At 40.4% G+C, this 15,041-nt stretch overlaps 1 protein-coding gene across 2 annotated transcripts in view; it reads right to left on the reverse strand.

Moving 5' to 3' along the window:
* FMN1 (formin 1) overlaps positions 1 to 15,041 on the reverse strand; it is a 397,250-nt gene that overhangs the window by 86,251 nt on the left and 295,958 nt on the right. For both annotated transcript variants that reach the window (XM_024732506.1, XM_024732507.1), the window contains one exon: positions 13,240 to 13,332. In XM_024732506.1, the coding sequence (XP_024588274.1) occupies positions 13,240 to 13,332 (93 nt within the window). The remainder of the gene's footprint in view (positions 1 to 13,239; positions 13,333 to 15,041) is intronic.

Consider the following 15,041-nt stretch of genomic DNA (forward strand, 5'->3'; position numbering starts at 1 on the left):
GCACTGCTCCTCTCTGGGGCAAGGGACTCGGTGCAGGGAGAGGGGAAAACACACACTTAAAAGGAACAGAGACAGCTTGGGCCTGAACCTCGGGGCTTCTGCTCCAGCAACTTGGGATCAGACCCTGTCCCTGATAGGGAAGTGATGGCCACTGAGCAGAGGAGAAGTCCTGCGTCATACCCTGCTCCAGCTCTAGCCCCTCCATCTCCAGCCCCATTCCTTACCAAGGTGATAGCTACCAGCACACCCTGAGGAAAGATGTGACTTTTGTCCATGCACATGCAGTCGGCATAGGGATGCTCCCACATAAGAACACATTTTCAAGACTGCCACACGTAAGTGTTTCACCTAAATTCATAGAGGCAGAGAAGGTTAAGTAAAATGAAAAGGCAGAGGAACTGCTCTCAATTGAAAGAGCAAGAAAAATAAACCTGAAAAAAAATAATGAAACAGAAATAAACAATTTACCAGAAAAAGAATTCAAAGCATTGGTAATAAAACTGTTGGCTGAATTAGGGAAAGAACAGACGTACAATGTGAAAATTTTAACAAGGAACTAGGAAATATAAAAAGGCCTGATCAGAAGTGAAGAATTCAATAGGTGAATTGAAAAACACACTAGAAAGAATGAATAGCAGACTAAGTGATACAGAAGAATGCACAAGTGATCTGGAACACAGAATAAAGAAAATCGCCCAATCAGAACAGCAGAAGGAAAAACAAATAAAAAAAAAAAAGAAAACAGTTTAAGAGATCTCTGGGATTACGTTAAGCATACCAACATTCGCATTACAGGGGTTCCAGAAGGTGGCCAGAGAGAGAAAGAGAGCGAAAAAGTATTGGATAAAATTATGGTTGAAAACTTCCCTAAACCAAAGAAGGAAGCAGACACCTAGTTACAGGAAGCACAGAGGGTCCCAAACAAGATGAACCCGAATAGATCCACACCAAGACATATCATAATTAAAATGGCAAAAGTTAAAGAGAGAATTCTAAAGGCAGCAAGAGAAAAACAAAAAGTCATACACAAGGGAATCCCCATAAAGCTATCAGCTAATTTCTTTTTATTTTTTTTAATTTATTTATTTTTGGCTATGTTGGGTCTTTGTTGCTGTGCGTGGGCTTTCTCTAGTTGCAGCGAGCGGGGACTACTCTTCGTTGCGGTGCACGGGCTTCTCATTGTGGTGGCTTCTCTTGCTGTGGGGCACGGGCTCTAGGCGCATGGGCTTCAGTAGTTGTGGCTCACAGGCTCTAGAGCGCAGGCTCAGTAGTTGCAGCGCATGCGCTTAGCTGCTCCGCGCCATGTGGGATCTTCCCAGACCAGAGCTCGAACCCGTATCGCCTGCATTGGCAGGCGGATTCTCAACCACTGCGCCACCAGGGAAGCCCTATCAGCTAACTTCTGAGTGGCATGATATATTAAAAGTGCTGAAAGGGAAAACCTGTAACCTAGGATATTCTACCCAGCAAGACTATCATTCAGAATATAAGGAGAGATAAAACCTTCTCATCAAGGAAAAACTAAAGGAGTTCATCAATACTAAACCTACCCACTGTTCACTGCAGCACTATTTACAATAGCCAGGACATGGAAGCAACCTAAATGTCCATCAACAGAGGAACAGATAAAGAAGATGTGGTACATATATACAATGGAATACTACTCAGCCATAAAAAAGAACAAAATAATGCCATTTGCAGCAACATGGATGGACCTAGGGATTGTCACACTGAGTGAAGTAAGTCAGACACAGAAAAACAAATATATGATATCACTTATATATGGAATCCAAAAAAAGGGTACAACTGAATTTATTTACAAAACAGAAGCAGAGTCACAGATGTAGAAAACAAAGTGGTGGGGCAGGGATAAATTGGGAGATTGGGATTGCCATATACACATTACTATATATAAAATAGATAACTAATAAGAACCTATTATATAGCACAGGGAACTCTACTCAATACTCTGTAATAGCCTGTATGGGAAAAGAATCTAACAGAAGAGTGAATATAGGTATATGTATAACTGATTCACTTTGCTGTGCACCTGAAACTAACATAACACTGTAAATCAGCTATACGCCAATAAAAATTTTAAAAAAATACTAAACCTGCCCTAAAAGAAATGTTGAAGGGTCTTCTCTAAGTGGAAAAGAAGTAAGAATCTATAGGAAAGGGAAAATCCCACTAGGAAAGGCAAATATATAGTAAGGACTGAGGATCAACCACTTAAATAAGCCAGCACAAAGATTAAAAGACAGAAAAACTGTGAAAGCAACTATAACTACAACAAACAATTAGGGGATAAACACGAAGATGTAAAATATGACACCAAAACCACAAAATGTGGGGGAGGGGAGTAAAAGTAGATCTTTCAGAATGTGTTTGAACTGAAATGACTCCCAGTTTAAAACAAGTAGATATAGTTATAGGTCAACATATATGAACCCCATAGTAACCCCAAATCAAAATCCTACAATAGATACACAAAAAATAAAAAGAAAGGAACACACGCATACTACCGAAGAAAACCATCAAACCAAAAGAAGAATCCTTCCAACTGCCTGTCTGAATTGAAAACCCAAGGGAGAGTAGCTTCAACCAATTGGTGTTTCTCACAGAGGGTGGTGGTGGGATAATAATCACACTGTAAAAATAACACACTATATTTATCGATGCTTTATAGTTCCTATGGTGGTTTCACACGTACGCTGTCTCATTTAATCTTCATAGTGATGCTATACAGTAGATATTATTATTCCCATTTTACAGACAAGAAAGAAGAAGGTTAAGAGGAATTTAAAAACTTGCCCCAAATCACAGAGAGATGTGGTGAAGCTAGTGTTCAAACCTAGGTCTTCTACCTTCAAGCACAATGCTCTTTCTGCTACATTTAGAACACTTAAAAAACAAAAAGCAAACAGGTTTAACCAAAAAGGGTACATGTAGCCATGCTAGGAAGATTAAAGAGTGTGATTATGGCTCAGTATCATAAATGAAACCTCAGAAGTTACTAAACCCTGTTGCTGGGGGATACAACTTAGTCTACTCTAAGTTTTTCTAAAGCCAATGAAATATGGAAAGAGAATTCACAAGTGGACAAGTTGGTCTAAACACAGAAAGAGCCTGGCTCACTTGGCTCCATCCCCTACTTCTACGTGGGGCCGCTTCTCATCAGCAAAGGGTTATTCTAATTGTGGCTCCATAATCTCAAAGGATCTTGGATTCTGCCACAATGAAAGGGAAATGAAGGGATCACATCAACACCAACAATACCATCATGAGATGGGCCCTAGTGATGCTGTAATACTTAATTAGTTAAAGGCCCTACTCAAGGCTGTAAGAATTTTAAGGTACGGTTCCTGTTCCACTAAAGCATCTTGGTCTCATAAGCTTAGAGCTGTTGTTGTCATGTGTGCACACGTACACGTGTGTGTGTTCCTAAATATCTGCTGCTCTAGAGAAGACCTATATAAGTAAGAGTTAATAATACTTAACCCACACTTCCGTCCAAATCCAACCACCACCATCTCTCTTTTACCTGCATGTAGCTCAGAGACATTGCTTAAAAATAGGAGATGAAGCATTTCTTTCCAAATATCCACAGGAGAGGTCATATCCTGATAATGGTCTTGAGAGAGAAATGCCTGATAACTCGTCCTACTCTGGTGTTAGGTTTAGAAGATGGTCTGTGCCAGGGTAATCTGAGATATAGATTCTTACTCTCTCATCCTGTATGTTTAGGAAAGGGTCCATCAAAACACCTAAGACATCTATGTACTGAAGAAGTAAGAGGACCCAAATGAAATGGAGAATACAGTATGGTGCAGGGAACAAAAGATGAGGAAAAGATACAACACCCTCCATATTAGAGCACAGAGGTTTCTTCATGGACACTTCAGTTACAGGCATCACAAAAGAGTGACAGAACCATGAGCAAGATGAGAGGAGGCAATGTAAGGGCAGGAGAAAGACTTTGAGGGACTGTGTGTGTGTGTCTGCTGTGGAGGGGTACTGAGGCGGAGGACCGCAAGGAAAGAAAGCAAGGTACTAGCTCATAGATCGGGCTCTCCATTCATGAGAGCAGGAAAATATAAGAGGCCCTCAAATGTCCTTCCTAGTCAACCAGTCCAGCACCCAAAGGAGGGAAACAGGCTGTGAGTGGGAGCATTTAATTTCCATTTCTTTGGAAATTGAACAGAAAGGGCTAGGTTCAGAGGGCTTAGGGACCACAAATGGTACCACAATGGGAAAACCCTAAAAGGGGAAGCAGTCTTGAGAGAAAAAATTTAACTGCAAAGTACCATACAGCTGTTTGTTTAAAAAAATTACTTGTGTATTTTGAAGAGGAACACGGTGATTAAATATCAAGATCTATAAAAAGTCTACATAGTACCTTTGAACCCCATCCATCCATTTTCTATCCACTACAGCAATGAATCTCTTTGATTATTTTCAGGAGTAATATTCTAAATATTTACCAACAGACTGAACAACTGAACAGAACAGACAATGTGCCCGGCTGTTATGGTAAGAACCAGCTGAATATCAGCCCTACGTCAGTTTTGTATTTGTCGTTAGAGATTTTTGTTAAGTAGTATCCATTTTCCCCTCCTTCTTTAGTTAAGTAGTAATATGTCTACTCTTCTCACTCTCGCTTTTTCCCACTTAAAATATGTTAGAGTCTTCCATGTCAATATATACTTTCCTCATTTTTTTTTTTTTAAACAGATGCTCAGCATTCCATCATGTAGACATACCCTAATTTGATAATTCCATCACTGACGGTCACTTAGGTTGTCTTCAATCTTCCACTGTTACAAACAACGTCACAATATGTAACATGGTACATAAATCATTTTCATGTGTGAGCATATCTGAGGGTAGGCTTCGAGAAGTAGAACTGCCAAGTCAAAAGGTATACGCATTTGTAACTTAGATACTGCTAAATTGACCTCCACACAGACTGTAACAATTTACACTTTCACAGGCAATGTAGAAGAGTGAAGTCTGTGCTACCATACTGCCAACAGTCTGTTATCAAACTTTTGTAATTTTGCCAATCTTGGATGGGAAAAAATGGAATTTCACTGTGATTCATTTTGCATTTCTCCCATTTTGAGAGTGTTATCTTTTCATATGTTTAAAAAGCAGCTTCTGTCACTGTTCATATTATTTGTCTTTTTTATGGGATGTTGGTCTTTTTTCTTAATGTCTAGAAGGTCTTATATAGAACATAGATTGAGCTTTTGTCTATGAAAAGAGTTGCAAATTTGGGGCGACAGATTTATTTTTATTATTTTAAGGAAGTATGTGCTAGTTAACATGTTATTGAGCTTTTAAATGAAGAATGGAAGTTGAATTTTGTCTGTCGCATGCACTTTCTAGCATCTAAAGAGATAATCATCTGAGTTTTCTTGTTAGAGATGTTAATAGTGATGAATTATATTAACAGAACTCGCTATATCATATCATCTTTACATTCTGAGAATAAACTTCATTTGGTCTTAAAATGTGCTGTTTTATTTAGTGTTTTAAAACTATAGTGAGACTGGTCTGTAGTTTTCTTTCTTTTTCGGGGGGCAGACAATCTTTTTCAGGTATTTATATCAGTAAAAAGAATTTAGACATTTTTCTTCTTTTTGCAAAACTTTTCATTGGAGAGAAAGAAAAAGAAAAAGAGAACAAAAGTTACTGAAAAGACAACTTATTGGATGCTTGGCCAAAAAGAAAAATTGAGTAGATCGGTGCTTTGTGACCACCTAGAGGGGTGCGATAGGGAGGGTGGGAGGGAGACGCAAGAGAGAGGAGATATGGGGATATATGTATATGTATAGCTGACTCACTTTATTATAAAGCAGAAACTAACACACCATTGTAAAGCAATTATACTCCAAAAAACTGATTCAAACTAAATCCTTTCAGATAAGAGTCTACTTAATAAGCCTCTGATAAGATGGCTTTCTCCACCTTCCAAGGATTACTGCTCTGTTACTTCAGTGACCTGGAAATCACAACAGATTATCTTAACTCTCGGCCATCTGATGTTATTTGGAGCCACCCCTGCTGGCTCTGTTTTGAGCAGTGATGTATATAAGAACTCATTTTGGCCCATGTAGAGTGTGTGTTCCCCCAGCCACAGTTCTCCCTTCCACAAGTTCTGTAAAGAATGTAAGAATTATTTCCTTTCACAGGTCACGCTATCCAGATCAATGACCTGTCCTGATCTCTGTAATCTTAAGGCGTGAATATGGTGACTCAGATGGTTTTCTTTCTACATTCTGGGGGTTGAAGTGATTACCTAATAACCTGCTCTTATTCTACAGTTTATAGAGGTTCAATTACAGCCTTTATCAATCTACTCTGAGCTAAGTATTTATGAAGAATGGATTTATGTATATCTGCAACATAGAAAGATGCTTTGATATCCAGGAGACCTGACCACAGGCATGCACTGTAGACCAAAGATGCATCTTACCAGATTCTGGCACAATTTACCAATACTAAAAAGGATTTAAACAGGAAACCCATGTGTGTGCGGGGTGGGGGAAGCCTGCAGGCACTTTACAAGACTCAGGTTGTTCGTTCATTAATTAAAAAAATAATTATTAACACCGATTATGGGCCAGGCTAGGCCTATATTGAGACAAGAAAATGCATAGGACCAGACTGACAGTCCCAGCTATCACGAGGTATGCAGCTACATAGTTAATTCTTTTTGCATTCAACGTGCGAAATCAGAATTATTGTTTTTTTTTAAGCTTGGTAAATCTATCTACTCACTTTTTACTAGAAAACAGTTTCTTCATGTTAAGAATATCTTTAATCTCAGCCGGTCAAAGAACCTCAGAAGATAAATTAGGACTAACATGGCTTATTCAGATTTACTTTGATTGGGTCCACTCACGGATGCTAAGTAAAACTAATGGGGAATGAGATAAGGCCAAGTGTGGGACAGTGTTGGTATTGGAACCAGGTTAGGTTCCAGCCCTCCCTGCCAAAGCTATAAATACAAATGACCAATTTAACAGCATGAAAAGACCACCCTAAAGATCTATACCCGGGATCTAATCAGTTGTTCTGCGCCTTCTCTCAATTACAGGATCCCTGCCACGTTTACGGGGACTTTTAATGCGAGCATCACATTTTTGAAGGCCATATCATTATGACCATGTTTGATCTGAGGGTGGAAAAACATGAGCTCAAATAATGCCTGCACAAGGTCACTCTGAACGGAGCTGTAAACTGGAATCAATAAGAGACTACTGTGGAAAAGAAAAACCACGTCAGGGAAAGGGCTCAGATGCCACGGAGACTGCAACTCTGAAGAGGGGTGCCGTTAAAATTACTTTCGATTCTGCGAGGAAAGTGAAATTAGTTAAGAACAAGTTTTGTTAAATAACACTATTTAAGGGCCTTTGGAGAAGGGAAGGACGATAAAAGACAGAAGGACAGGCACGTCATCTCCGCTTGAGTGTGGCAACAGGATATGATTTACGTAAGAACATTAAATCACCATGATGGTTAGAAGAACTGAACTGCAGCCCATATGAAAATCAGCCTAGCCATGAATCAACTGAGTCACAACGCATGTGCGTGACTTCTCAGGCATAAAGAAGGCAATTGCTTAAGACTTTCCGAGTGATGGGCCCCTAACTGAAAACTGGCTTTCCTGCCAAATACAACGGAAGTACAGAAGTGTCTTTTCTCATTTACGATTATTATATTATACCCTGTGCTCAGATACTCCACAACTTCTCATTCTCTACCCCTTCTTTGGGGTATCTCATTCACTCCTGTGACTTAAACTGCTATCCTCTATAAAGTCTCACCCAGCACTTTCCTATGAGCCCAATATTCTACCCGTGTGTCTCAAATGTACGTCCAATCGACGTGCCCAGAGTTTACGTCATTGTATCCCATCCCAAATGGGTCCTCCACATCAGTATCCAGCCAGTTATCTGAGCGAGGAAAAGGAGGGTTATCCTTTTCTCCTCTGTTTTTTTACTGCTCATAGGTCATCTAGTCCTGTAACTCCAAAAAGCTTCATTGATATGTCCCTTCCTTTCTTATTTTTACTGTGATTGCTTTTCCTCAAGTTCTTACCATCATTTGCCTGGACTGCTGTAGGAGAGCTTGACAGACTGGATTCCAGTCCTTTACTGTCCCAACTCTTCTTTATATTGCTCTTAGTTATAATGTATTTCTTTTTTTAAAATGTATTTTTATTTATTTATTTTGTTTTATTTTTGGCTGTGCTGCACGGCTTGCGGGATCTTAGGTCCCCGACCAGGGATCGAACCTGCGTCGTTGGCAGTGACAGTGTGGAGTCCTTCCTAACCACCGGACCGCCAGGGAATTCCCTATAATGTATTCCTTAACAACAACAAAAAGCAAAATGATCCCAACACGCCAACATCACAACAAACAAATCGAACGTGACCGTGTCGCTCCCATACATACTATTTTTCAAAGGCTCTCAGTGGCCTGTAAGACGAAGTTCAGATTCTTTAGCAAGTCACATTGTGACCCTCCTCTCCTTTGGGTCTTGTGTTCTTTCCATACGCCCTGTGATATAGCTACACCAAGTCTCTTGCCATTCCCCAAACACGTCATGTCTTTCATCCTGAACTTTGCGGTGTTTTCCTCTGCCTGGAATGCCCTTTATAACTTGTCTGCTGAGAATTCCTAACCTTAAATTTCCTCATCTGGACAACAGGGTGATAATAGTGTTTACTTCAGAGAGTTGTCATGAAGACAAAGTAAAATGATCTGTTCCCCAAGGTGCCTGGTATATAGAAGCAACCACCAAATGTTCGCAGTCATTGTCACTGCTTGTCATTGACATCACCGTCATCTTTGTTTTTTTCAGATCTGAACAAAAACATCTCCTTTGCTCAAAATCTTCCCTGACTCACCTGGAAGTGTTAGTCATCCCTCCTCTCTGCTCCTATATGCCTAATTACAGTACCATCTTACATCAATTTCGAAATTGATGGAATTTTCATATTTTAGCATCTCTGACACTGGGGTCCCTCGTGTCATCTATGACGTGTCATGGTTTAATCGGCAGCATTTTTTGTTTCTTAGTAGTACTTAGAATAATGGTGTTTCTTATGAGTGGCATATTAGATGACACCTACACTCACGATAACGGCCATAAAAACTTGATTATCCAGAGTGGATAATGCACATTTACAGTAGATGAGAAATCTCACATTTTCTATGAATCCGTGAACCATCTCCATAAAAAAAAGGGACTACTACTTGGAACTCTACAGTAGCCAAGAGATATTTCATTTGTATATCCTGCAGTGTAGCAAGGCACCGCCTCCTGAACCACAGAGGGGTAGCCTGATGAAGTAGCATGCCGTCACCTCCTTCAGGTAAGCGCCCCTACCTGAGAGCCAAACAATGGCCAGACCCAGAGCAAAAGTGGGGAGAGGCTAGCTTGTGATACTGGGTCCCAAAAACCCAGGATTTAAGCTGAGAAGGTAAAGCGATAACGTGGAGAGGAAAGTGAAGGAATGTGATGGGAAAGGCCAAGGGATCTTACTTCTAGACAGCCCTGTCCAATAGAGGTACAATGCAAGCCACAGATATAATTTTAAATGTTCTTGTGGCCGTGCTTAAAAATGAAAAGAAACAGGTCAATTAAGATTAATATTATATTTTACTTATTTAACCCAATATATTAAAAATACTATTTGACCATGTAACCAATATAAAAAAGCAGAAATAAAATATTTTGCATGTTTCTTGGTACCGTCTGCAAAATCTGGTGTGTGTTTCATTTGTGCAGCACCTCTCAGTCTGGATTAGCCACGTTTCAACTGCTCAGCAGCTGCGTGTGGCCAGTGCCTGACACACTGGGCGGCACAATTCTAGACTGTTCTTTGACCAACTCAGTTAACTAATGAGTCAACAGTAACACAGGTATTTCAACAGTGGCTCTTTTCACCACATGACATTGGCAATGTTGAACATTTATATATATATATATATATATATATATATATTTTTTTTTTTCTTTGCGGTACGCGGGCCTCTCACTGTTGTGGCCTCTCCCGCTGCAGAGCACAGGCTCCGGACGCACAGGCTCAGCGGCCATGGCTCACGGGACCAGCTGCTCCGCGGCACGTGGGATCCTCCCAGACCCGGGCACGAACCCGCGTCCCCTGCATCGGCAGGCAGACTCCCAACCTGCGCCACCAGGGAAGCCCCTATTTTTATACTTTAAAATTCATTTTAGAATAGTAATTTTCCTCCACATTCTTTTTGTGTCTCATTTTGGCTGACTTTGTTTTAACCATAATTTGAGGCTATTCCTAGGTCCTTCCCATCTTCCCTTCCCTCTGTTGGTTAACGGAGAGGTGACTCCTTTATTAAATTACAGACCTTTCCCCAGTAAGACGGTCCTTGAGAGAGGGACGAGGGGTCTATGGCTCATCTTAGGATCGCCAGCGTCTGTCACAGTGCCTGACACATAGCGGGTTCTGACGAAATACCTTTGAGTACCCATTAAGAGGTGAACTAAGCTTGACAATAGTGGTTCTCAACCTGGGCTGCACACTGGGGTTACGTGGGGAGTGAAAAAAAGAAATGCTGATACCTGGTCCCACCCCTAGAGATGCTAGTGGCAGGTCTGGAATTTGGCCCGGGTGTTGAAATTTTAAAAATCTCCCCAAGGTGATCCTAGTATGCAGCCAGGGTTCAGAACCACTGCTCTAGGGCTTTCTTAGAACAGCTTATTGTGGACACATCCTTGCTTTCCTGACTCAAGGTCCAATTTGCCTCAACTCGATTCCCTCTCTCAGAACAGATCACAGTTTTCTTAAGAAACCTGTTAGAGAAGAAGCTAAAACAGAACTTCCAAGAGTGATTTGCAAATTCCTTTTCCAAGGCATCAAAGATTTTCAGTGTTCTAAATCTCTTCATATTTATCTTCTTCCAACGAAAAGAAAAAAATTCACAACATAAGTGTTTTAAAATGCTAGCTAATTTGAAGAGAAAGGATCCTAAAGCCATTACAGTACATGAGCCAATAATACCCAGACATAATCATTGCAGAATTTTCTAGATATAGAATAATAGCAATTAAATATAGAAATGGATAGCCGAGATATGGAAGCAACCTAAATGTCCATTGACAGATGAATGGATAAAGAAGGTGTGGTACATATATACAGTGGAATGGAATATTACTGAGCCATAAAGAAGAATGAAATAATGCCACTTGCAGTAACATGGATGGACCTAGAGATTATCATACTAAGTGAAGTAAGCCAAAGACAAATATCATATATTGCTTATATGTGGAATCTAAAAAAAATGATACAAATGAACTTATTTACAAAACAGAAAGAGACTCACAGACATAGAAAACAAACTTACGATTACCAAAGGAGCAAAGCAGATGGGGAGAGGGATAAATTAGCAGTTTGGGTTTAACATATAACAAAATAGATAAACAACAAGGACCTACTGTATAGCACAGGGAACTATACTCAATCTTTTTTAATAGACTATAAGGGAAAAGAATCTGAAAAGGGATATATATATTCACTGTGTTTTATATTCGCTGAAACTAACACAATATTGCAAATCAACTAGACTTCAATAAAAATAAAAAAAATTTTAATTTAAACAAATAGAAATGGGAAAAAGAAAGGAATGGAATTGAAATACACATGAGCCTCATTTCAAGTTCCCTATACATATATCAAAAGTAGAATTTATTAATTGGGGGTCAGCAAAGGGAAATATTTCGTGTGCTTCTTTAGGCCATTTAGGTTATATTTACATAAAATAATCATAAAGCAATGCATCTACTTTAATAAATCACATATAAAACCTAATTTTAGCCACATAACCCATACGTGTTGGTATTACTATCTGCTCTCAAAATGATACTTGGCCCGATGGCATTATGGCACCACTTCCATCATATATAAGGTTCAGCTATGGCCAAGAGAGAATTCTGACTTCTGCTTCAACACAGATGAGACCTCATCCAGGAGGAGGGAGCAATGAACTCTGCACCAAGAGACCAGCTGGAATGAAGTTTCTCTGACTCATGGACTGAGAATTTCCCTGCCGATTTCCAAGGTGGTTTGGCCATACTTTACCCTGCTTAATGGTCTTTTGTTGATGGTGTGGTATCATGTAGCCTTAGTAATAAATAGAAACAGCATGTTGATATACCCCTAAAGGTTCCTACATGCATTTCCTCTGGCTTTCTAGCAAAGACAAAAGACCCCTCTAACTACCCCACACTTTTTTTTTCTTTATTGAGCTAGTATTGACATGCAGCATTAGATTAGTTTCAGGTGTACAACATAATAATTCCTTATACGTATATATGGTGAAATGGTCATCACAGTAAGTCTAGTTAACATCTGTCAGCATGCAGACTTACACATTTTTTTCTTGTAATGAGAACTTTTAAGATCTACTCTCTTAGCAACTTTCAAATATACAATACAGTGTTATTAACTACAGTCACCATCCTGTAAGTCACGTTCCCCATGACCTATTTATTTTATAATGGGAAACTGTGCCCCACACTTATTTTTGTTTTACATTTAGGCTGAATTTGAGAAACCAGAATAGGAAATATCCAAAAGGCGTTAAACTTTCACGTTCACTACGAGGGCTCAACAAAAGTTCCCTAGTCCTGCCAAAAACCATGGAGGAAGGAATATAACTCGGTAAGATTTTTAAGTCAGTACTGGGTCTCATGCGTATCACTTCCATCCGCTAACCCCAGAAGGCTGACGGTTGCCAAGTGATTGGATGTGTGACATTCACCTGGCCCCAGTTTTCCTTCCTGAAAAGAATGGAAAATACAACACAAGTTTCCAAATTGCTACACTCGTAAAACCAGAAAGATAATCACCATCGGCCTGCACAACTGCATAAGCCTTGCATGGACGTCGTCTGTCAGTTAACAGGGACTGAGGATCCTCTTGGGATCCGTGCAGAGACAAAGAGAGAAAGCCTTCTCTAGCAAAGTTTACAGAAACAGGAGTGATGTTAAAAGATTTAAAATCTCACAGCAGATTTAAAAGGTGATATAAAGGTTACAGGACAACTCCATCTAAGTTGAGAACGGCTCCACCATGGGAAGATGGTCTAATGGAATCATCTACCAGTGCTCGGGCGGGATGCACGGGGCGGTGGGTGTCAGAGAAAGACGGAGAAAGGAAGGACGTTTCAGAACGTCACACCTCCTACCTTTCTGGAAGAACTCTTTGAGTCTGTCCTTGAACGGCTGCAGATACTCCTTTGGTGACTCCTTACACACCACTGCCATCTGTTTCTCACTTGCTGTGAAGAGAAGGTGGCAGTTAGACTTCCTCGAGAACACGGGTTTGCTGAACTTGTGCTCTATGCTCTGCACTTGGGTATTAATAGTGCAAAATCCTTATGCATCATCGTTTATCCAAGTTACAGGGGAAAGAGCAGAAACAAACAAATAATTAGCTCACTTTACACCTTTCTTCAGGAACAAGGAAATGCATCACCTTCAAGGTTTTTTTTTTTTTTTTTAGAGACACGGCAAAACCTCTGACTTGGGATAGGTGAAGTACTCTGCTTTTGGTCTCTCCAAAATAGAGCCAAGAACTATTCAAGGACTAGTTCTAGGGAATTAAAGGCCCAGACCTTCTTCAGATTCAAACTCTAAAAGTGGAGCTTAAAATAGATTTTGCAGAAATTCTCACCAAACTGGCGATTCCTCCAGGTGACACCCACATCCCAGCATGAGAACTAACCCCAGGTTAGAGAGGACCGAATCTCTCTTCACTCCCGTTCACCTCCCCCTCCCATTAACACGTGTGAAACATGTTATGCGTAAGTTACTTCAGACAGGATATCTGGAATTTACAAGAGGTTGATTTTTTTGATAATCAAGCCCCCTCAAATTAGATAGTTCTGACTTGGTGACATGGAGGCCACAATAAACCGTCATAAAAAGCAGTTAACCCAGGCAAGAGGCATTTTCTCAAGGTTTCTGTATGTTTGTGCCAGTGGCAGAAATGCATTGGGTAAAAAAAAGGCTTCATTTCTCCAAAGCTAGAGCTGAGTCATGATCACTTTTGTCTGTTGATCATGGCCAGAAATTACTGACATGTCCTTATTCAAGAGCATATATTAAAGCATTAGATTTTCGCCCGGAAATCATGCCACCTGCTTCCAAAAACAGAGAAAGATATATTCTTGGAGGAATTTACAGAAGCACAGAGGTAAGGCATTTTGGAAGAAGACGGTTAGAAACGATTCCTTTATTTATGTTGGGAAATTTGTCTACAAGAACTTGGTGTTTCCAAAACTAGCACCCCAGAATGTTTACTATGTAAAGGCAATCCACAAGCACGTCAGCACTGGAGCACAAAAAAGGCAAAAGAGGTCACTCAAGGGTCCCTCGGAATTAGCTGCCTGACACTTTCTCTTACAATATTGCCAACTAGATTGCGGAAACACTAGGCATCTCTGGGAGACTACCAGATTGCGCTGAAGATGAAAGCATGATGTGACGGAACTCTGTCAAGTTCAGCATCAGCTACATTCCCAGAATCAGCTCCAGGGATTCCCACCCGAGATCATGAGGCCAATCACAGGACACAAGGGCCTAAGTTTAGGCTCTTCCTATTGACAATGTTATTTTCCAAAAGTTTTTAATAGAGCTTATTTTGAATATCTGTGATTAACTATTCTGATAACCATACCGGTGCTATCTAGGAAACCCTGTCCATTGGGACACAAAGACTCATTTCTTTTTTTAAAATGATCTATCTGGGCTTCCCTGGTGGCGCAGTGGTTGGGAGTCCGCCTGCCGATGCAGGGGACGCGGGTTCGTGCCCCGGTCCGGGAGGATCCCACGTGCCGCGGAGCGGTTGGGCCCGTGAGCCATGGCTGATGAGCCTGTGCTTCCGGAGCCTGTGCTCCGCAACGGGAGAGGCCACAACAGTGAGAGGCCCGCATACCACAAAAAAAAAAAAAAAAAAAAAAAAAAAAAAGATTTTTCTGTTTCTGGC

Source organism: Neophocaena asiaeorientalis, unplaced genomic scaffold (genome assembly GCF_003031525.2).
Source record: "Neophocaena asiaeorientalis asiaeorientalis breed wild unplaced genomic scaffold, Neophocaena_asiaeorientalis_V1.1 scaffold119, whole genome shotgun sequence".
NCBI classification, from domain to species: Eukaryota; Metazoa; Chordata; class Mammalia; order Artiodactyla; family Phocoenidae; genus Neophocaena; species Neophocaena asiaeorientalis.